Source organism: Labeo rohita, chromosome 23, assembly GCF_022985175.1.
Source record: "Labeo rohita strain BAU-BD-2019 chromosome 23, IGBB_LRoh.1.0, whole genome shotgun sequence".
Taxonomy (NCBI): Eukaryota; Metazoa; Chordata; class Actinopteri; order Cypriniformes; family Cyprinidae; genus Labeo; species Labeo rohita.
In genome coordinates this window covers 7833068-7855053 of record NC_066891.1, presented here as the reverse complement: position 1 = coordinate 7855053, position 21986 = coordinate 7833068, and the positions used below count along the sequence as shown (strand labels likewise).

Here is a 21986-nt window from a genome sequence, read left to right as displayed (position 1 = left end):
TAATTAGAGTACTACCAAAACGCTCCATCAAGTTTACTAATCAACGCTAGATTAATCGTGTTTACGTTAAAAGCGTCAAATTGAAAACATTTAACTTAGAAGTTTTATACCAAAACTATCCTGGAACTTTTTACCATGACTTAATCTTTTATTCGGCGCCAACACATGTTTGTGGCTTAAGATGAATGTGACATATATGATGAAATCATTGAAGAAGACTAAAATTAAGGTAAGAGTAAGCAGAATATTTATATCATGCACGGTTTAAAAAATATTTTGACAAAATATCCAAAAAGTGTGAAAATATCTTAAGTTTTGTGTATTTGGTGTACCTATGCCAGCTATAAATTTAGCCTTAGCTAGCAAGAACTTGCTAAGAATTTGATATTTATTAAAAATGTCATCCACCACCACCATGTCCACCATTAAACACAATTATTTGAAATATAATGTCATTGTGGCATAACGGCAAATGTCGTTTCTGAAAAAAAGAGACAGAATGGCATATGTATACACTGTTGTACATTGCTAGCTGCCCCATTAAACATTAAACTAGTTGAAGAGGGAAAACGGTGTTTTGTTTTTCCAAAACAAATGTGTCCAGCGTTGACATTAATATTCAAAGTTTTAACGATCACCAATTTGAAATTTTAACTGCGCCTACCGCGAGTTTCCACACGATGTCACTACAACACCGTTTACTATTTAACGTGCTGGTTTGATTAATTTTCTGGATGACAGACATCTCTAATGTCTCTCAGATTAACTAAAGCTCAATAGTGTTGTACAACAATACTTAGAAAATATGATAGCTTCTACAAATACGTTTTTAAAGCATAGGAATTAAAACAAATTCCATTTAATCTGGATACATGCATGAGTTTTAACTGATTCTGCATAGTAGCCTCTATGATTTGCCAGTGTCCTGAATTAAAGTGGATTAACTGAGTCTGTTTGACAACCAAAACGTGACTGACAGTTTCAGGCCAGTTACAATTATTTCTACATCACTCTGAAAAGCTCCTGACATAAAGTCTACTGAGGAAAAGCATGACAATCTAAATGGTTTGTCTACTTGGTTTATCTTTAGAAAGCATAACACGTATTGGTGTTGCAGTATGTATTATTTTTCATTATTGGAATAAGATAATAAGTTTGGAATAAGATTTTATAGTGTTTTTTTTGTTTTGTTTTGTTTTGCTTTGTTTCTTGCTTACCAAGGTACACTACCAGTCAAAAGTTTTTGAACAGTAAGATTTTTTTAAGAAGTCTCTTCTGCTCACCAAGCCTGCATTTATTTGATCCAAAGTACAGCAAAAACTAAAATATTTTTACTATTATAACAACTGCTTTCTAGTTGAATATATTTTAAAATGTAATTTATCTCTGTGATTTCAAAGCAAAATTCGCTGCATCATTACTCCAGTCTTTAGTGTCACATGATCCTTCAGAAATCATTCTAATATGCTGATTTCCTGTTCAAGAAACATTTTTATTATTATCAGTATTTAAAACAGTTTTTTCAGGATTATTTTATGAATAGAAACATCTAAAGATCAGCATTTATCTGAAATGCAAAGCTTTTGTAACATTATACATTATACTATTCAAAAGCTTGAAGTCAGTATACTTTTTTTTTTCTTTTATGGGGAAAGAAATGATAGAAATTAATACTTTTATTTAGCAAGGATGATTTAAATTGACCAAAAGTGATAATAAAAACATTTATAATGTTACAAAATATTTCTATTTTAGATAAATGCTGTTCTTCTGAACTTTCTATTCATCAAAGACACCTGAAAAAAATTCCACTGAGCTGTTTTTAACATGATGATAATAATAATAAATGTTTTTTGAGCAGCAAACCAAAATATTAGAATGATTTCTGAAGGATCATGTGACTGAAGCTAAAAATTTAGCTTTGAAATCACAGGAATAAATTGCATTTTAAAATATATTCAAATAAAAAACAGTTGTTTTAAATAGTAAAATATTTCAAAAATTTTACTGCTTTGCAGTACTTCGGATCAAACAAATTGGCTTGGTGAGCAGAAGAGATTTATTTAATAAAAATATAAATTAAAAAAAGAGACGACATCGTAATAGATAATCTTGTATTTATATTGGTTCTACAGAAGAAATTTTTTTACAAAATATACATTACCATATGATTGAATAACATTAATTTACCAGCCATAACAACATTCGACTCAATCAACCACATGGCAGCCCAAAATGCCTTTCTGACATGCTTTGTGATCATAGTAAAGGCTGTAGAGATACTGTGCTGGTGCCAGAAGTTCAGGGGCTCTTTCTCACGACACACAGATGAACAGTCCATTGCTTGCAAGGCACCAAACGCCCCGTCTCAGTCAAACACACCACTGCGTATCCCTCTTTCTCTGAACAGGCAGTTAAATCAGTGTAAATGTGCAATATTTACAGTAAGAAAACAGAAAACTACAAAACATAACATGCGTAGGAGGAAATGCTGGTTTTGTATCCCTAGATTCAGATATATTCATACAGGAGAATGTGTGGAAATATACTGTATTGACAATGATAATAAAAAAAGCGAACAAATATAACAGTTTTATCTATTCTCAAAAGTGAAATGACATTTAAAATCTGTTTCTTTTCGTTTTTAAAGAACTTAACGGTAACTACAGCTGTTGTAGATACAGTAAATCTCGTGTAATTAAATGTTCCACACTAACACAGGTGACAAATCTCGTCTCAAACTGAAGTTTTAACGTGATGTAATAGTATAAGTGATATCTATGGCTTATGTACATGTATTTCAGTCCCTTTTTCAAACACACAGGCACATACACTCACACAATTGGCTTTAAATGGTCCCTAAAATTATCTTTCTACTGTATACATGGTGTACTTGACTAAAAACTGTGTACTTCAATGTGCAGGCAGTACAGAGGAATGACCCGTTTTTGGTCTTGAAAAGTTCTGTGTAAGCTTATTTATGATGATATGACTGGCGCAACTTTCCTTCGGATAAATATAATCAACGACGCTCTCGAGGCGAGCTGAACAGAAGGACAATGCATGTATGAAAATGATCCGTGAAAGCTTAAATGGAGATATAGTCTTGTTTAGAGCTTGCTGAGAGCCATCTGTTCATTGTGTTTCTCATTAACACACATAATAACGAATGGTTCCTATGGGAACATGCCCATTATCTCTTCCTCTAAATGAGCAGTCTTTCTCTTAAACAGATAAGGTGTTCTCTGATTGGCCAGTCGTGGCCGTTGGTTGAGTTCCAGCTGCAGCGACCGATAGTTCATGGATCGATACGGAAGGCCAGCAGCTTGTCGGAGTGAAGGTTGTTGAGGGTGCGCAGGTCTGGCAGGCGCAGGAGGAGTTTGGGAAAAAGAGAGTTGTCGTCAGGGCGGCGACGGGTGACTAAGGTGCGCAGTGCTCGGATGAGTCCTTCCTGTAACTGTTCAACAGCTACCATATCCGAAATGCCAGAGCAATCTGAGGATAAATTAAGAGCAATTTATTATCAAAAGAACAACAGAAAAAATGTAAATAAATAAATAATAATTACCCCCCCCTCATTATTATTATTATGATGTTATTCATTATGGTATTCCCAAAATGACTATCCACTTTTCATATTGTACATTATAATTTTGTGGCATTTAAAAATATTTATTTAAAATTATTATTTAAAAAATATTTTATGTTTGATTTAAAATAATTTTATAAAAAAAGAAAAAATGAAGAAGGAAAAATAAGTATATTATTAGTGCATTTATTTAATTTAGTAATTGTGGTCTCAGTATGTGTCAGTAAAATAATTTACTAAATTAACAAATTAAAAAATTAAATTAAGTATATTATTAATGAGTAAATTCATTTTAATTTAGTATTTATTTAGTCTCAGTGTTTCTATGTATATATATATATATATATATATATGCAGAGAGAGAGACAGAGAGAGAGAGGAAATGTAGATATATAATGTAGAATTTTGTGGCATTTAAAATTATTTATTTTAGTTTTTGTTGATTGATTGATTGATTAATTAAGTTTTAGTGTCATATGTTTGATTTAAACATTTTTTTGTATATTATTATTATTATTATTATTATTAATAAATGTATTTAATTTTGGATTTATTTACTTTAGTTATTTTGGACCCCACTGACTTTCACTGTATGGATGAAAATTGTTCAAATATTCTCCAAAATATCTTCTTCTGTTTGTACTTATAAAATTTGTGTTCTATATGAGTTTTTAATTTATATCAACCATTTATCTGCCATTTATCAGTTATCTGCTGGAACACAAAAAAAATCTGTTTTCCAGTATTTGCCAGAATTTCAATATTACACTACTGAGCATCCCTATTATAAATAATTAACTCAGTGTTAGGGTTTATCCACATCTCTAACACTTAAGCATGAGCAATAATAACAGTAATGCACACCTTAACAAATAACAATAATTAACTTGATTCCGTGTTGCTCTTACCTGCAGAAACCAGCACCACAGCCATAAAGAGAGCCATCTCATCTGACTCCAGGCCCAGAGAGCTCAGCTTGGAACTGAACTCAAACATGGCATCCAGCAAGGAGCCCATGCCCAGACCCCTAAGGGTAACCAATGGGTACGTCTGCCCATTCAGGAAAGTCACTGTTCTTTCCTTGTGGTTGAACAGTGAGCAAAACCTCACCATAAGCACCTACAAGAAGACAAGATAAGAAGAAGGTGAATAAATTGACCCAGGTGATGTTTTTTTTTTCACTCTCCATTTGTAGGTTGATGTCCCTAAGGGTGTTAACACTACAACGTTATCTACACATTGATGTGTTTGTTTGGAGTGATCTGACATGTCAAACTTCAGCTTAACCAACTGCATGAGTTTGAATTGGGATGAATTGGGAAATTTGTTTGGTTTAGTGCTGCTAGTGGCCTAGAAATGACACACTTCAACTTTGGTACTACAGAAAGGGAAGTAAACTTCAGAAGAAATACAAGCGTTATGTAATCAGTACCTGGAAAGTGCCTGCTTTGAGCAACATGACTTGATCATGCTGGCAAAGCTCCTGGAAGCCCGGAATGCCCTTTGCGAACTCAACCACTTCGCGTACAGCCGGAGTGAAGCACTGTGAGAAAGACTCCCACACCTGCTGACTGGAGACGCCAGGTGCTGACACAGGACATGCGTTCAGTGGACAAGCCTATGATAGAGATGATATATAATATGTTTATTAGCACATATTCTTAAACCTCATGTTGTGTTTCAGTTGTGATTAATACAGTGTACATCACATTTTGAACTTAAAGGGATAGTTCACCCAAAAACGAAAATTCTGTCATTAATTTCTCACCCTCATGTCGTTTCAAACCTGTAAACCTTTGTTCATCTTCAGAACACAAATTAAGATATTTCCAAGAGCTTTCTTACCATGTTTCACATACATGTATGAAATTTGGTAGGCTCGTAACACCAATACCTACAAAAAAGTCCCCACGTACGAAGTTCGAAACCCAACAGGAAGTCATTTTTGAATTTGAGTTATGGGCCATTTTTGCCCTTTGTTGTATTTAAACTATCTAAACTAATCTCCTAAATATTTAAACAGATCAACACCAAGTTTGGTCCATGTAATCTAAAGCCCTTTGTGACATTAAATTGAGAAGATTGTCAGTGGCGGCCTGACAAATTTTGATATTTCGCCATGAAAAAGGAAGTTGTTATAATTCAGGCATACAATGTCCGATCTGCACCAAACCTCACTTGTTTGATAAGAGTCCTGTCCTGAACACACGTCCATGCCCATATCCAATTATAGTCATGGTGCCACCTGCTGGCAACAGGAAGCGCCATGTTTTATGATCTAACGAACTCCTCATAGAGATTTAATGACATTAACATTATAATTGGTCTGTCTAATCTAAAGGCCTCTGCGAAGTTAAATTGCAAAGATCTTGAGTTTTAGTTGAAGGGTGTGTCCATGGCAGAGTGACAATGTTCAATGTTTCGCCATGGGAATAGAAGTTGACGTAACTCATTCATACAATGTCCGATCTGCCCTAATTGGCAGTGAGCCCGGGTGCAAGGGCCTTTTCAACGCTGCTTGCAGCTTTAATTGGTAGTTGTGTTGCTGTCTATGCAGGGTCAGAAATCTCTCAGATTTCATTAAAAATATCTTGATTTGTGTTCTGAAGATGAACGAAGGTCTTACGGCTTTGGAATGACATTAGGGTGAGTAATTAATGCAGAATTTTCATTTATGGGCAAAAAAACCACATTAGTTTCATGAGTGTATCTATCGCAAAAGATTCCTTACCAGCACTTTGGAGCCAGCAGCCAACTTAAATGGACACGAGGCTTGGATTTGGGACTCGCCAGCCGTGTAGCTGTTGTAATTTGCCTGAGAAGGTTGTGAAAGTTGTCTAACGCCCGACTGGGAGTGATTTTGGTTGAACGAAGGAGCGTAGCTGTACCGATTATTGTCCACCAATGAGACCGGGCATTTGCTGTCGCTGGAAGCAACTGGGCAGCGAGATGGTGCCGAGAAGCTTTCGTGAGTAGTTGCGTGATAGCCCACGAGAGGGTTCGCGTGAGGATAGTTGCTGTCCTGAGAAGGGTTGTTTTGAAAGTTGCTCGATCCGCTGCTGGTGTTCATGTTGCCCACACGCTTGCTCAGGTGGTCTTGTGAGTTTGTGAAGATGTCCTGGTAGGCTCTGGATAAGGCACCAATGGCCTCTTTGGATTGGTTCTCGCTGGGGCTGGGAGGAGTTTCGCGTGGCGGGGAGGTTTCCATGCCCATGGTGGACGACTCGTTGAGGCTGTTCATGTAGCTCTGCATCTCGTCCAGAAGCCGCTGCTTCTCTCGTTTGGGGATGCGGCCGAAACGCACAGCTAGGGGGCAGAAAGAGATACAACTGGTTTAAAATCAACATTTGCTTTCAGTGAAGGTCAGTAGGATCCAAAACAATATTAAACCCCACTGTCTGTCAGTATATGGACAAAGAACTCTAAAAAATGATCTTCTTTTATATCTCACAGAAGAAAGTAAGTCAGGGTAAGTAATTAATGATAGAACTTTAATTTGTGAGTGAAATATCTCTTGGCTTTCATAATAAGTTTTAGACTAAGACATGTGATCTAAAAAAAACGAGTCAGTCAATTTTAAAAATACAAAATGTTTTGAAGCTACTGCATTTTCTGTGTGAATCACTGATAAAAAAGATTCTGCCTGATCACTAATCAAAATGTCCATGACCCATTTCTTTTATAATAAAGCACATGGCGGCATCAGAAATAGCATAGTGTAATAAAATAACTAAAAAATTGTCTGAAAATTGCTTTGGAAGTGAAATAGGCACAGAAATAGCACAGCTGCTGTGTAGGAGACAACTTGCTGTCTAGTATCTTTGGTCGTTGTGGTGTAAAATATTGATGATCATTAAATGCGTCCGTGTTGTTTTTGATGCTTTCGCATCTTTTTACAAGCCCCTTACTCTTTTCTCCATCACCACCCCCTCCTCTAAGTAAATCTGTCAGCTGTTGAATCTAAAAATAGCACCAATGCTACCATATGTTGCCTCCCCCCACTCTTCATCTCTTTCTCCGTCACTACCTCCCCTTCCTCTCTTCATCCCTATGCTACTCTCACTCCTCTCTAAAGCTGTAAGTAGGGCAGTGGGTCAGGCAGAACATGATGACAATGCCACGGTAATTGGTAGAGAAACTAATGACTGTGGTACGGAAAGGAGGGGAAAGGAGAGGAAAAAGGAGAAGAGAAGAGAAGAGAAGACAAGAGAAGACAAGAGAAGAGAAACAAATGTAATTTGGCAGACTGAGGGGATAGCAGACGTAAGGTTTTATGGTACATCCTGGGTTTACAGGATGAGAGCATAAGGAAGGCAAAGGGCGGAGATGTTCCATATATCATATATGTTTCACAACACCTGCATCTGAGAAAGTGAGATAAGCAGATGGAAGGATACATTTGGTTGCTTTGATGTAACTAACATTAATTATGATTGCATGCGTCACCCTGCAGGATGAATATTTTGCATTGCAAAGTACACAACTGACTTGCCACTTCAGGGTTGTGTGCCATTCAGAACTGAACTAAAAATGTCTTTTAAAATGCAATTAAATTCCTAAATTCCAGCTCAATTTGTATTGATTAGCAAACAGGATTTAAAATTGGACATTCAATTTCTCAATGTCAAAAAAAAAAAAAAAAACTTTAAAAGTAGTTGTACTACATAGTAATCAGGATCCAAAATAAAAAATAATAAAAATAAAACGTTTAAAAAAGAGTTTTGAACTGAATAGTAAACAGTATCTAAAATTGGACATACTTAGAATTTGTCAAAATGTCAAAAATAAATAAATAAAAATTTTAAATGTTTAAAAAACAGTATTGTACTTAATAGTAAACAGGATTGAAAATTGGACTTAGAATTTGTCAAAATATCAGTTAAATGAATGAATAAATAACTTTAAAAAGCAGTTTTGTACTAAATATTAAGCAGGATCCAAAAGTGGACTTAGAATTTGTCAAAATATCAAAAAAAAAAAAAAAAAAAAAAAAAAACCCAAAAAAGAAAAAAAAAGTTTAAAAAGTTGTTTTGGGATGAATAAATAAATAAATAAATAAATAAAATGTTTTAAAAGCAGTTTTGTATTGAATAGTAAACAGGATCCAAAATCGGACTTCAAACTGGAATTGGAGTTTTCCAATTCCAATTTAATTAGTATAGCATGCAGGATGCAGATTGCACTTTGACTTTGCAGTAAAATTAAAATAAAGCAAAATTTTAAAAAGTTAATAATTTTAACAAGAGAAGCAGAGTTGAATGTCGGTTTAACAAATGTTTATTCATTAAATTTGTTTAATGTTTTGTTTATGTTTAAAGTAACACTTAATTTCCTAGAATGCATTGCCAGTGCAATTCCATAAATTCCTCCAAATTTAACTTCTGGTGGGGTGTGGCCAATTTAAACTCCAATGTATCCGTATTGAATTTCCCCTGAAACCTCATGAACCAGAATAAAATTCTCAGTAAGAATCTGACATCAAGACTATGATGCCTCAACCTGTGCAAACAACATGACACACATAGCTCCAGAGCACTGCACTGATTACTAGTCTGCCAAATGGCAAGTTCATAGCGGAAGTGAAACCATGCCGCCCCGCGGTGTTAAACCAAACATCTGTTTGTATCGCACGACCGAAATTAAACTGAAGACTGCAGCGAAGTGAAATGAAATCAGGGCGTCTACTTTATTGTGGTATTTGAGGCCGTTACATGAGGTTTTCCTGTTTGTGCAAGAGAACCCGTCAGAGAAACAGGTTTCTAGGTTGTGGGCCCTAACAATTTCAGGAACCAGGGTTAAATGACTGTTTACCTCCCCCACTTTGTACCCAATAGACTCATTTCTGTTGGTGCCCTCTTAGAACAACATCCAGGGCAATCTGCTACCATAGCCAACCTGACTTTCATGCACCGATAACACCGTGTGAAATGCTACTGGGAAGTCTTAAAGAGGTCACAGTGTACAAGTGTCAGTTTATTTTGCTAAATTTCCTCAAAAGTTAATTTCACTGTTATTTGCCATAGGCAAACAAATGAGGCATTGTTCTACTGAAGAGTTCAGATGCCTCGCTTTTTCTGCCTCCCTTGCTTAATTTTTGCTGCAGCACGACATTAATTGCTGAGGATGTTATAAGGGCACAAGCGTGGTAATCAAGTCGCCCGCGTTCCAATTTCTCAAAATAATTCTTGTATTTGCTGCAGTTTTCCAGATGACAGATAGCTTCAGGGACTGCGTGACTCCATCCCTCATAAATCATTGTCTCTAGGAGGGATTGGGAGGCAGAGCTTAGGGAACGTGCGAGGGGGAAGGGTAAACCGACAGAGAGAAGGAGGCGAGAAAAAGAAGGGACCACAAAGGGCAGAAACGAGCGCACAGCCAAACTAAAAGAAACTTGCTCTCTTGAAAGTTACCAACGGTGCAAGACTAAAAGAGGAAAGTAGGTTGAGGGGGCGGGTGTGGTGCTTGGCCTGAAGAATGATATGAAGTACGACTTTTCGCTATTTGTCATATGCCATAACCTCCTAAAAATCTTACCGTCACGGGACATGCCAACGGAAAGGCATTTTTTGAAGCGGCAGTGTTGGCAGCGGTTGCGGTTCATGCGCATTATCAGGCAGTTCTCGTTCTTCACGCACATCTTGTAGTTAATGTTCTGCTGAATGCTGCGGCGGAAAAAGCCCTGCAAAGAATGCGAGACATGCGATTATGATAAACCACAATGATATGGCAGAAAATATGTTTGATTGTCTTATCAGACGTTCATTCTGTCTTACCTTGCAGCCTTCGCATGCATGGACACCATAGTGGAACCCTGATGCAATATCTCCACATACTTTACAAAGAAGCACCATGCCTCCAGTCTCTGCTCAGATAAAGATAGAAACACAGAGAGAATGGGGTCAGGACGTACAAAGAACGCATGTCCTTAATATCGGGGACTCGTTATTCCTTTGTGAAAGAAGATGCTGACTTTGTGCGTTGCAGGTATACTAAAAAGGGAACCCACTTACTGGTAAACGTGCCTGTGAATCCACAAGGCCTTTTACCGGCGATGGGATGGGAGTAGCTGTGCGGGTTTGAACCTGCAGTGGAGTTGTTGTAGATTTCAGGGAACTGAAATACCAGTTTGGGAGAAGGTGGCGTTCCCACACTCCCTTGCTGCTTAAGGGCCCCGATCTCAGTGAAGGTGACCTCCTCTGGGGAAGAGGGCTGAGAGTGAGAAGATGGAGACTGAGTTTGATAGCCGCTAGAGGGGCTTCCCGGGCTTGGACTGGCACTGCCATTGGTACCAGCGTAGAGTATCACGCTCCCTGTAAAAAATACAAAAACTATATGAAGACTTTGACTGGGAAAAACATAAAAATGGAAGTTTTTGTTAGTTAATTTCATTTCGATTACATACATTGAGTACATTATTGCAAGTCTTTAAACCACCTCAGGTTTTAACATCTTAAATCCCTAGTCAAAAGTTAGAGTTAGGGTTAGTTAGGATGAATTTTATACGTCCCAGTTCAGTTGGCTCATTTGCAAATCAAATCTAATTTGCATTGGCATTAAGCAATGCAAAAATACAATTTACATATCTAGACAGAAAGCCTTTTTGCATATCTTAGTAAAATGTTATTAATTTAATCCAGCATGTTATCATGTCATAAATATATTTCCAGTATTCATCATTTCCTGTTTGGATGTTAGAGTAACTTCCTTGTTGCTCTACCATCAAATTCTAGCTTCACTACAAATGCCTTTCCTGTCAGTTCTCAGATTTTCATGAAAGAGGCGTTCATTAAGTACCACATGTTGCGTCTGTCAGTTTTAGGTTTACAACCAGGATTATGGGTTTCTACACCCTTGTTACTCAGCCATTATTTCCCTCTGATTTTAGATAATCATTATGGTTAGGGTTAGGTTAAGGGGTAGGGATAGGGTTAGGTCTATGTTGTTGAACAGTAAAGTTGATTTAGGATCAACAAAACATGACTAGCTTGGCAAAATCATGGTGACCTTTTTGATTTAATGAGTCAGTCCAGCTGAATTTGGAAGTGCATACAAGCATCCTACTTACTATTTCAGCCATATACAGTTAGTCAAAAGTTTACATACACCTTGCAGAATCTGCAAAATGCTAATTATTTTTCAAAAATAAGAGGGATCATATAAAATGCATGTCATTTTTTTTTATTTAGTACTGACCTGAATAAGATATTTCTCATAAAAGATGTTTACATATAGTCCATAACTGAGTTTATAAATTGAATTTATAAAATGACCCCGTACATGCACTTGATTCTTAATACTGTGTTGTTACCAGAATGATCCACAGCTTTTTTCTTTTGTTTTGTGATAGTTGTTGATGATTTCCTTGTTTGTCCTGAACAGTTAAACTGCCTGCTGTTCTTCAGAAAAATCTTTCAGGTCATTGAAAGATTTTATGTATGGTTATGAGCCAGGGGGTGAAAACTTTTGAACAGAATGAAGATATGTACATTTTTCTTATTTTGCTTAAATATCATATTTTTTACATTTAGTACTGCCCTTCAGAAGTTACAGAAGAACGGTAGGTGAAGTATGCATATATGCTGTTCTGAATTTAACCAGTGGGTTTTTGACTCGAGAAATGCTTCACTAAGAATCGACTCCATCGATTGATCAAAAAGATCCGGTTCAGAAAACTGCGACAATACCTGTTTGTTTACGATCTGTCCGGTTATTAAGTGCGTGATATTTTAATCGCTTGCATCACCTTTCAAATGGAGGTGATGCAATCTAACCGACTGGGATTGAGTGAGGTTTATTCAGTCAGAACAATCTGACGAGCTAAAAATAATAAAAGTGCACAGCAACATATTGCGACGATCCCCATTTTGGTGAAATAACTTCAGGTGTTTTGTACGGTTTAGTTCAATAGTCGCCCGTTACTTAAATGAAACCATCGGCTTGTTTTATTTTCATTCCCCCGCAGGTTTCTCTTTCTCTCCCTCTGGGTTTCTGCATCCTATCGCATCCTCTCCGGTCATGCGCTCAGGATGAGCTGAGACACGGTCTCACGTGTTTGCGAGCTCTCCCGCCTCTCCTCTCCAATAATAGCCCTGGCATAGTGCCCCAGCCAAACTGCACAACACCTGACCGCCGCCTCACATGGATTCCTGACACCGTTCCTACCCGAACCAAATCCGCAGTCTCGTGTAAACAGCTACAACAATCGCGAGTCGCGAGCATCAAAAGCATACACGGGGGCGCGCGCCGGAGGTTGCCGTTGAAGGCTTTGCGATGATGTTAAGGTCCCCACACAGATGCGTTTCCTCTGAGAGAGGGGCAACGAGAAGTCACGTTTTGGTAGAATGTGCACCGTGGCTTTCAGTTTGACTTTTTAAACAACCCGAGGACACAGTCGGTCAGATCTGGGCCAAGAGAATGCGGTTTTAAACTAGAATGTCCAGAACGTTTCCGGAATCACATGCACCACAGTGCTTTAACAATGTAATGCAGTACTGGCTTTCAACTAATTTAATAATAACGTTTTTAATAAACAAAATGGTTCTTGCTTGTGCAAATAATAGCCCCTTTTACACATACAGTCTTTACTTACAAAAGATCATGTGTGAACAGGACCTTTCAAAAAATCCGGTAAATTCGTTCTGGCAATTTACTGGTATGAGAAGTTTTAACATTACCAGTAAATGACCAGTAATGTGCACTGTATGAACGCAGAATGAAGATTACTGGTATGAGCACGTAGAATGCATTAACGAATAAAAGCTACTTTGGTCCAAATTGGCCAATCATAGCGTTCTTATGGAGATAATATGATTTCTGTGAGCTGTTTACAAAACATTGCTTTTTTTATTAGTTTTTCTATGTAAGTATGCGCTAGATGGACATCTTTGACTATTGCGGCTCATCTTGTAGCTTTTTCAATATGTCGCGCTCAAGACCCAGCCTTGCTTTCCATTCTTCAGGGCTGCTGATCTGCAATTGGCTACAATCATGTTTGGACAGACAGTGAAACAAAATCGATTCTACTCATGCGGGTGAACAAAGACAACGGCGCAGCTTTTAAATATCGTTTCAGATGACTGACTTTTGAGAATTTACCGGCGTTTTGATGCTGATGTGTGAATGGTCTCTTACCGGTAAAAAGCCAGAACGGCCATGCCTGTGTGAACAGCACATTTGTGTATTTGCCAGTAAAATCATACTGGTAATTTTACGACAATTTACCGGGATTGCTGTGTCAAAGGGGCTAATGATGTTGAAGTTGGCAGTTTTCACACTATATAAGCCAGTAGATATTTGTAGGTGGTTGCATACTGTGAAGAGTATTAGGTGTTTGAATACCCTTTTCAGTCCAAGTCTAGGGGGGGGTTTCCTGCCAATTTTGTCATCTTCTAGTAACAAACTCCATATTCAGTCACTTAAAAAATAACTCACCTGTCCTCCAGACTCTGCATAATTTGATGTATCATTAATATCTGTACAAACCCAGAAAAAAAGGGTATAAAAGCTGTCACTAGGGGATTACCCTTTCAAAAGGTACTAATGTCTACTACTTAGGTACTAAAATGTACATTTTATGAAGTAACATGTATCCTTAATGTGTATCTTTTCAAAGGGTACCATTCCAGTAACAGCATCTGTACCTTTTTTCTCAGAGCATAGTACAAGTTATATGGCAAACTGTGTACTTGGGTTAAAGATTCTGAATAACCTCTAACCCTAAATGCTCTAGCAAACACTACTAACAAATATATTGAGAGAGCTTGCGATAGTTGACCTAAAAATACAAATTTTGTGAACATTTAGTCAACCTCATGTCATTGCAAGTACACATGAGTATCTTTCTTCTGTCGAATACAAAAATAGTTACCTATCACAATGTCTAAGCTGCTTTTTCCTGTCAATAAGAATCAGAACAAGAATAAGAACCATGGCTGTTCCTGGTTTTCATTTACTTTCATTTCATTCCTGATTGTTAAATATCTCAGCATAAGGAAATAATAATAAATGTTTTTAGGTGAACTATGCCTTTAATACTGTACAGCGCTTATAAACAATGACAGCAGGCTAAATATTTCCTTACTGTCCTTTAATCTGTGTTTACTGTGCACACACAAATTGGAACCCTTCTGTGGTAAACAAGTTCAAACTACCAGCAAATATCTGCCTTACTCCTTTGTGTGTGTTTTCACATGCTGCACGCGGTATTTATTTAGCTCAAGTGTATTTGTGATCCCTCCAGTGGCACGTGCAGCGGGACTTATTGTTAACATACTGCACGCAGGATTTTACAGCCTTGTGATAGTGAACCCTACCTGAGTGTGTTACTCAGCCCTGCCCAGCTTACAAACCCCACCCACACACACAGAAATACTCACACCTGGACACACATGTGAGGCCACAGAGGTTAAAGAGACAAATGACATTATGGATAACAGGACATGCCCGTTTTTACACCAAAGCGTAGTGGCTAGGGCGCAGCTGTTTTTAGCACCAGTTTCACATGATTGCAAACCGGTCTAAGGCTTAAATTAGATATTAGTCTAAAAAAGGTAGGCGTGATATTATTTTGTCTTTGTCCTGCCCTTTATGAAAACAACCAGTTCTGAGGAACAATACAGCAAGGACAATACAGTTTTTACAAGCTGAATGAGAAGCCGTTCACATGTCATTGCAAGCCATTATAAATTAGGGTCAGTGGAAACACCAGCATTAATTGAAGAATCAGCAGCTCTCTTTGTGAGCTTAGGCAAGCCATGCAAACGCTAATCTGCTAGTGAGCAAAGGCAGGCATAGAAACGTGAGGACTTTGTGGGGACAATTATTCCCTCCTCCCTGGTCTCAAACACTGGCATGGTCTCCCTTCCTCCCTCCCTTGAGGAAAATTGCTGAAATACTCTACCTTGCATGACCGCTATGTCTTGTACATTTGCCTCGCCTTAACATTTCTGCATTTGTTCGGGTTGGGGATGTGATAAAGTTGTGCATGTTGCAATTATGTATGTAAAATTAATACTTTCACTTTTTAAAACTTGTTTTATGACAAGCATGGCTATTAAAAGAGAAGTGCTCACTTGTCTACTCATATTATCGATTAAATGGGTTAATACAGACAGAACTGCCATTCTTAAAGTGGGTCAAAATTACACAAATATGTACCATTTAAGGCCAACAGAGGGAAAGTTCATCCAAAAATGAAAATTACCCCATGGCTCCAAATTACAAATGGCTCTTCCAAGCTTTATAATGGCAGTGGATGGGTGTTGAAATTTTGAAGCAAAATAAAGTGCATCCATCCATCATAAAAAGTACTCCATGTGGCTACGGGGGTTATTAGAAGCCATCTGAAGTAAGGTTACACTATGCCTGTCATCCGTTGGAACACCACTCTTTTATGAACGCACGTACGACAGTTAGCGCAAGCTAGAGATTATGGTTTATAAAGTTTTAATATGGATTTTTTACACAAATGCATTGATTTGCTTCAGAAGGTCTATTAACCCCCGGAGCAGTCAGGAGCACTTTTTATAATGGATGGATGCACTTTATTGGACTTCAAATTCTCAACACCCATTTACTGCCATTATAAAGCTTAGAAGAGCCAGGACATTTTTAATATAACTCCAATATTTGTCAGAAAAAAGAAAATAATATAAACCAGGATGGCATGAGCATGAGTAAATCATTGGGTAATTTTCAATTTTGGGTGAACTATCCCTTTAAGTAAAGTTGTTGACTCTTTCTAGAGAGTTTTTAATTTGCTCACTGGTCATATGGCACTATTAAAGGTGCTTTGAAACAAAATTTATTATGTAAAGTCTAATATGTTTCTCTTAAATTCAAATATTGGGTATGGAAAAAGGTTTTGTTACTTGATACAAAATAAATGTTGTCTACAATATAATGCTTAGCATTTTCCACTCAATGTATTGGTCCATGCTCATATATTCCTAATTTAATATATTTTAGAAAAGTCCCTTGCCAAAAAAAACAAAAACAAAAAAAAAAAACAGGCATAAAATCATAAACCGCCTTTAAAATCTTTGAGAGCAGACCTCAAAAGTACTTTTGGATAGGGCATTTCGTACACTGCCTAATGTTCTCATGCTGTCATAAAGCCTGTTTATGCGAACCGCTCCAAAGAAAAAGTTGCATGAGGCGGGAAAACGTGATGAGGCGCTACACTGACTGCATGAAATCGCTGACCCACTGACCAACCTCCCCCTTTCTAACGTACAATCTGCATCAAAACATAGAATCACTGAAAGAAGCAGTGAGGGCGGGGGCGTGGAAATCACGCGTCGCACGCGGCTGAGAGAGCGCATGCACGTGAGGGCGATTGTAGGAGCGAGGGATGCGTTCTGTGGGAAGATACGCGCGCGCTGCGCTCCCACAAGCGAAGCTGAGGCATCTCTCCTCTCTAATAATCGAAAAGTGCTATAAAATAGAACAAGCTGCTATATAGAATGCAAGGGGGTGGGTGGATGGTCCGTTACCCTAGATAAATCGCTTCGGGAACTTCTCATTCACCTTGTATGAACTGAGTATAGACTTGTGTGATGTGCATTTAAACCGCTGCAACGTGTTACAGAGTTCCATAAACGTCACAGCGTTCGTTTTATTCGAGGAATAAAAATAAAATTAACCATATCCAACCTTTTTTCCTGTAAGAGCGAGAATGTGTCCCGCTTCAGGTATCATTCACCTTAAGATATTTTCAGCTGTACAATACAGCTGGTTTTACTGCTTGATATTGCAAACTGATGTTTCTTATCATAATAATATATTATCTTAATATATTATCTTACTTATGAACACAATGGTTTGTAGGGCAACCAGTTTTACCATTGTCATTCTTCCCGTTATTTCCCTATGAACCGGAAGTTTCGCACATTCACAGAAAACGTCTGGCTTCCACGTTGAAAAATAAGGTGGGTAATGAAAATAATGAAAATAATTCAAGGTCCTGTTGTTGCACAATAGCCAACAAAGGTTTCATAAGGGGTTTTCTAAAGCATCTGAAGTCAGTAGGTTAGTAAACCAAACCATAATTGCCAGAGTTTTGCATAAGGGACAAAAAGATAAAACTAGAGTACATGCTGTAGTGCCTTTAAAGATGGAAGATGATTCTGTTTTCATCTGATCTGAACCTTAAAATGACTTCTGTAACCCAATGTAGTGGGGTTAATGACTATTGACTATCAATAGTGTTATATATTTTTTATTTTTCAGTTTTTTTGGTATAGATTTATAATATCTAACATCACGTTGGTTATTGGACATAACATGAAAACAAATACTGGTATCATTCAAAATTGCAATATTGTTGCATCCCTAGAAGTCCATGTGGGCTGGATCTAAACTCACGTTTGAGTTGTAGTGTTTACTTGTTAAACATAACAGAAAATCTGCTTCCTTGTTTCCTGTTGTCTACCTCTTAAAGGTCATGTGTTCACGTTATTGTTTTCCTGTCTTTAATGACTTTACGCAGCATGTTATGGTGCCTTGTATTTGTTTCACATGCTTTCAAGGCTTTCTGTCAAACACACAGTTGAGAGGGTGCGCCAGGCACGAGACAATGTTTCCATCACCTGTTCCGGAACGTGACTGCAGCTTTTGTAAATGAATCAGCCGTCAATTAACACTGAAGTGGACTTGGTTGACTGAGCCAGCATGTAATTGGCCCTTGGCTAACCTTGATAATGAACCACTACCCAAATCAGCTTAACCGGTTAACCTCCTTGGATTGAAGGCTAGTGCATACGTGAGTAACTCGAGTTAAACTATTACAAACTTCATGAAATAAACTAATGCAGCATTAGTGCATTAGCACCCATGTTCCTCACCAACTTTCCTTAAGTAATGTTTCTTCACTCTCTTGTTTTTCCTTTTTTTTTATCATGAAGTTTGCTTTGAATATCTCACGTGATTAATGGCCATACTCTAGTTTACATTAGTAAAGTGTGCTGATATGTCAGAGCCAAGTTTGACAGCGCACTTATCTCAAGTTTGGATCATCCACATACACGTGAGTTTGTTTTCATGGCTATAGCAGGAAGTTGTTAGCACGCGCGTGTGGTTTCTAGGCAGATTCTGTGAAAGCAATCACACAGCGTTTATGACAGCATTTACTCTAAGTATGGTAATATTTATCACCATTTATGTGATTCACACAATGGACTAGACTGATACTATATTTAGATGCACTTTGTAGTCTTTATGCCTCACTGATGATGACTCTGCCTAGTGCAATCATCAAAGCATGCCAATGCCTTCATGACACCTGCTTAGATGATTACAGCAAACCTGTGTGTATCATGGAATTCACGTCTATGTTATGAGTATAGTTCATATGCAAACAGTAAGGACGTGGCTGGAGTATATTTTAGTTATTAAAGTTTTAGAACCATATGCATTGTACATCTAATCAGATAACAAAACACGGCATGCAAATTATCATCTCAGCATTTGTATTAAATGCACAGTGAAGTTAAGAAACAGGACAGTATAACCAGTACCACTGCCACCCGTAAAAATAATAATAGTAATCATAATAAAATGAAATCCGCTCAAAACTCCAAAGCTTTCAGAATGAGCATCCTTAGTAAATATCCTTAATTAAATTGTGCATTTAAACACCATTTAATCAGAAAACACAAATGTGTATATATACCATAAATGCACTGAATAATGAGTTCAGCATTGCATGCAATGCCAGGTTGATTACAATAAACATGATTAATTAGATTTAAATTTTGGGGTATTAAGTACAATCAACATCATCAATACCAACGTTGTTTTTATGAATAATAATAACAATAATAGCAATAGACTATACAGCAATAATATATTTTTGAAAATAATAATTGTACATACATACATACATAAATGAATTAATATTAATAATAAATGTATTACTTACCAGGACTGTTGTCCATCCTTGATATGTTTTTCAAGATCTTCTGTCTTCAGAATGATTATCTTCAAGAAAGTCTGCGAGTGTGTCAGTATGTTAAAGTCTGATGAAAACAGCTATAAAAGTCACAAAATGCCTGTGCATCCAGTGAGCAGCACAGAAAAAGGCAGGCAGTATCTCTCACACAGAGCATTTGGCAGCGGAGCCAAAGAGTCGGTAAAAAAAAACAGAGTCGGTCACAGGTGTGCAGATACACCTTCCGCGCACGTCTACCTGTGCTGTGCTCTTGCTCTAGAATGAAGGAGGCACTAGGTATGCTGGGTGATGATGTCTCGCGTCTGCCCATGCAATGCCATCAGTATTCTGTGGGACTGTCAAACTACTTTCACTCCTAGCCACGCACACACACCCTTCCACACCCACATCAATCACGTTTTTAGGTGACGGGCAAATGTGACTGGATTTAGGGGAGCCGTGAAGCTCTGTTGTTCTCTTTGAGAGAGATTTGAGTGAGATTTATCTCACTCTAACGTGCCCCATGATCTCCTAGCTTTCCCTTTCCTCTTGATCCTAGCGTGCATTTTCATTGGCGGGTGTGTGAGCGCCGAGTTGAGCTAGATGCGCTAATTCGAGCGTGATACGCTGGTAAAGCCACGCTGCATGTGCCCTCTGCATGTGCCGCGGAAGGCTTGTCCTACTGACACACATTTTATGCAAAACACAGCGTGAGACCGGGCTACATGAGAGGCTTGCACATGGACTGCAGGCGGGGCTCTGCGTGACTGCTGCGGCGCGCTTCTTTTAAAATCTCTTCCAACATGTGAATGATGCATACAGTCATGGCATAAACAAGTGAGGGAAAAAAACTGTTTTGCTGTATGTAAGATACAGTAATATAATGTTTAATCTTTACACGAAAAGATAAAAATGATATAAATCATTTTTTTAGACAGCTCATTCAATCAATAATTTAAATAAATTACAACACGTATAGTTTTTTAAACAACTGTGACAACTTGCCCCAATAAGATCTGACTTTTTTTTTCTTTTAATCAAACAAAGTTTTGTTTTTGGTCGCTTGTTTGCCGAACAGCTATACCAAAATAGATTTGACTGATTTAGTCATTTTAGTTCGGAGAACAGATTTCAAAGAATGTATTCCTATTTAAAGAGGATCCTGAACCAAACATACAAAACTTCCGCTAGAGAGAGGGAGGAAAAACGACAACAACACACACGTTTGTGTAATTAGACTTTTGACTCAGAAGTTTACAGTTCGCTAACTCATATATTCTTGAGGCAACTTCCCTGTGTGACAACTAGCCCCGGTCTTCTCTCTGTGTATATGTGTAGCCTTTGTTTTTTTGAGTGATTTTTTTTCCGCTTTCGCTTTAATGCCAGCCTGTGCTTGTGCTGTAGTGATTAGAAACAGGTTTTCTTGGATAATAATTTGTAAACGATATCCCATTTAAACTGAAAGAACGGTAAAACAGCGGCCTCTTGTGGTCAATAAACACACATTGCTGTTTTTCTGCTTTTGAATCAAAATATTTTTATTCACGCCATTGCAGGGGCGGGGCCAGAAATGTTTAAGAGGGTGGGGCTTCATAAAAGTGTATGGACAAATTGTAGTGTTTAAAAAGAAAACAGCAAATAACAAAACAACCCATAAGGAACTCTGACAAAAAAAAAAAAAAAAAAAAAAAAACAACTGCTCTTCCTATTTTCTGTCAAGCATAATGGGAGTATAAACATTGTATGAAATACTGCTTAGAATATTTTGAGTTTGAAACGCTGACAAAACTGTATGTAGTTGCCTTTACATCATCATCACAAAGCATTTTAATGTATGGTATTCACCTATCCAATGTTCATTATAGGGAAATAATGAGAAGAATAACAACACGCAGTAAATGGTAAAACTATTTGCACTACAAATTAGTTTGCTCATAATTAAGATAATACATTAAAATAATATGGTAAGACACACCAATCTGCAATATCAAGCAGCAAAACAAGCTGTTTTGTACAGCTAAATATAGCTGGATGCGGACCAGACCGGAAGCCACACCCATTCATTTATAAATGGCCACGGCCACTCTTACAGGAAGGAAAAGGAACAACTAAGAAATTGCCATTAAAACGTTCACTTTAAAATTTTTAAGCTAAATGTTGAAAGTTATAATATGATAAGATTTTTTTTTTATCTTTTATTATTGTTTAATAAATTACATCTCTATGGAAAACTGATATTGTGGCAGTTAAAAAAATGGAAATATTAAAATTTAAATATATTAATAATTGTTTTACCCGGCAGAATATAATAATAATAATATTTTATTTAGCATGAAATATATAAAATTTGGCAAAATATAATCATATATTTTTTAAAATAGTTTTGCATTGCCATAAACTTGATATTTAGTTGGCCAGTTCTTTATAACGTGTAGCTATTCTTAAACACAAAGACATTTTCTAAACTGA

General features: G+C 37.3%; 1 protein-coding gene across 1 annotated transcript; it reads right to left on the bottom strand.

Moving 5' to 3' along the window:
- Positions 1-2117: 2117 nt before the first annotated feature.
- nr1d4a (nuclear receptor subfamily 1, group D, member 4a) lies at positions 2118-20170 on the bottom strand. The gene is made up of 8 exons (XM_051097382.1): positions 19509-20170; positions 10600-10899; positions 10363-10451; positions 10124-10268; positions 6321-6895; positions 5022-5207; positions 4498-4708; positions 2118-3495 (listed from the first exon to the last, which is right to left on the bottom strand). The coding sequence occupies exons 1-8, from the start codon at positions 19522-19524 to the stop codon at positions 3299-3301; spliced, it is 1719 nt and encodes a 572-aa protein (XP_050953339.1). The 5' UTR covers positions 19525-20170; the 3' UTR covers positions 2118-3298.
- Positions 20171-21986: the final 1816 nt, after the last annotated feature.

Bases quoted from the DNA above. Each gene is read 5' to 3' on its own strand.
- nr1d4a (XM_051097382.1), bottom strand. The intron at 5,208-6,320 runs GTAAGGAATCTT...TCTCTATCATAG, and splicing joins CTGCTGGCTCCAAAGTGCTG to GCTTGTCCACTGAACGCATG. The intron at 4,709-5,021 runs GTACTGATTACA...GTCTTCTTGTAG, and splicing joins TCAAAGCAGGCACTTTCCAG to GTGCTTATGGTGAGGTTTTG.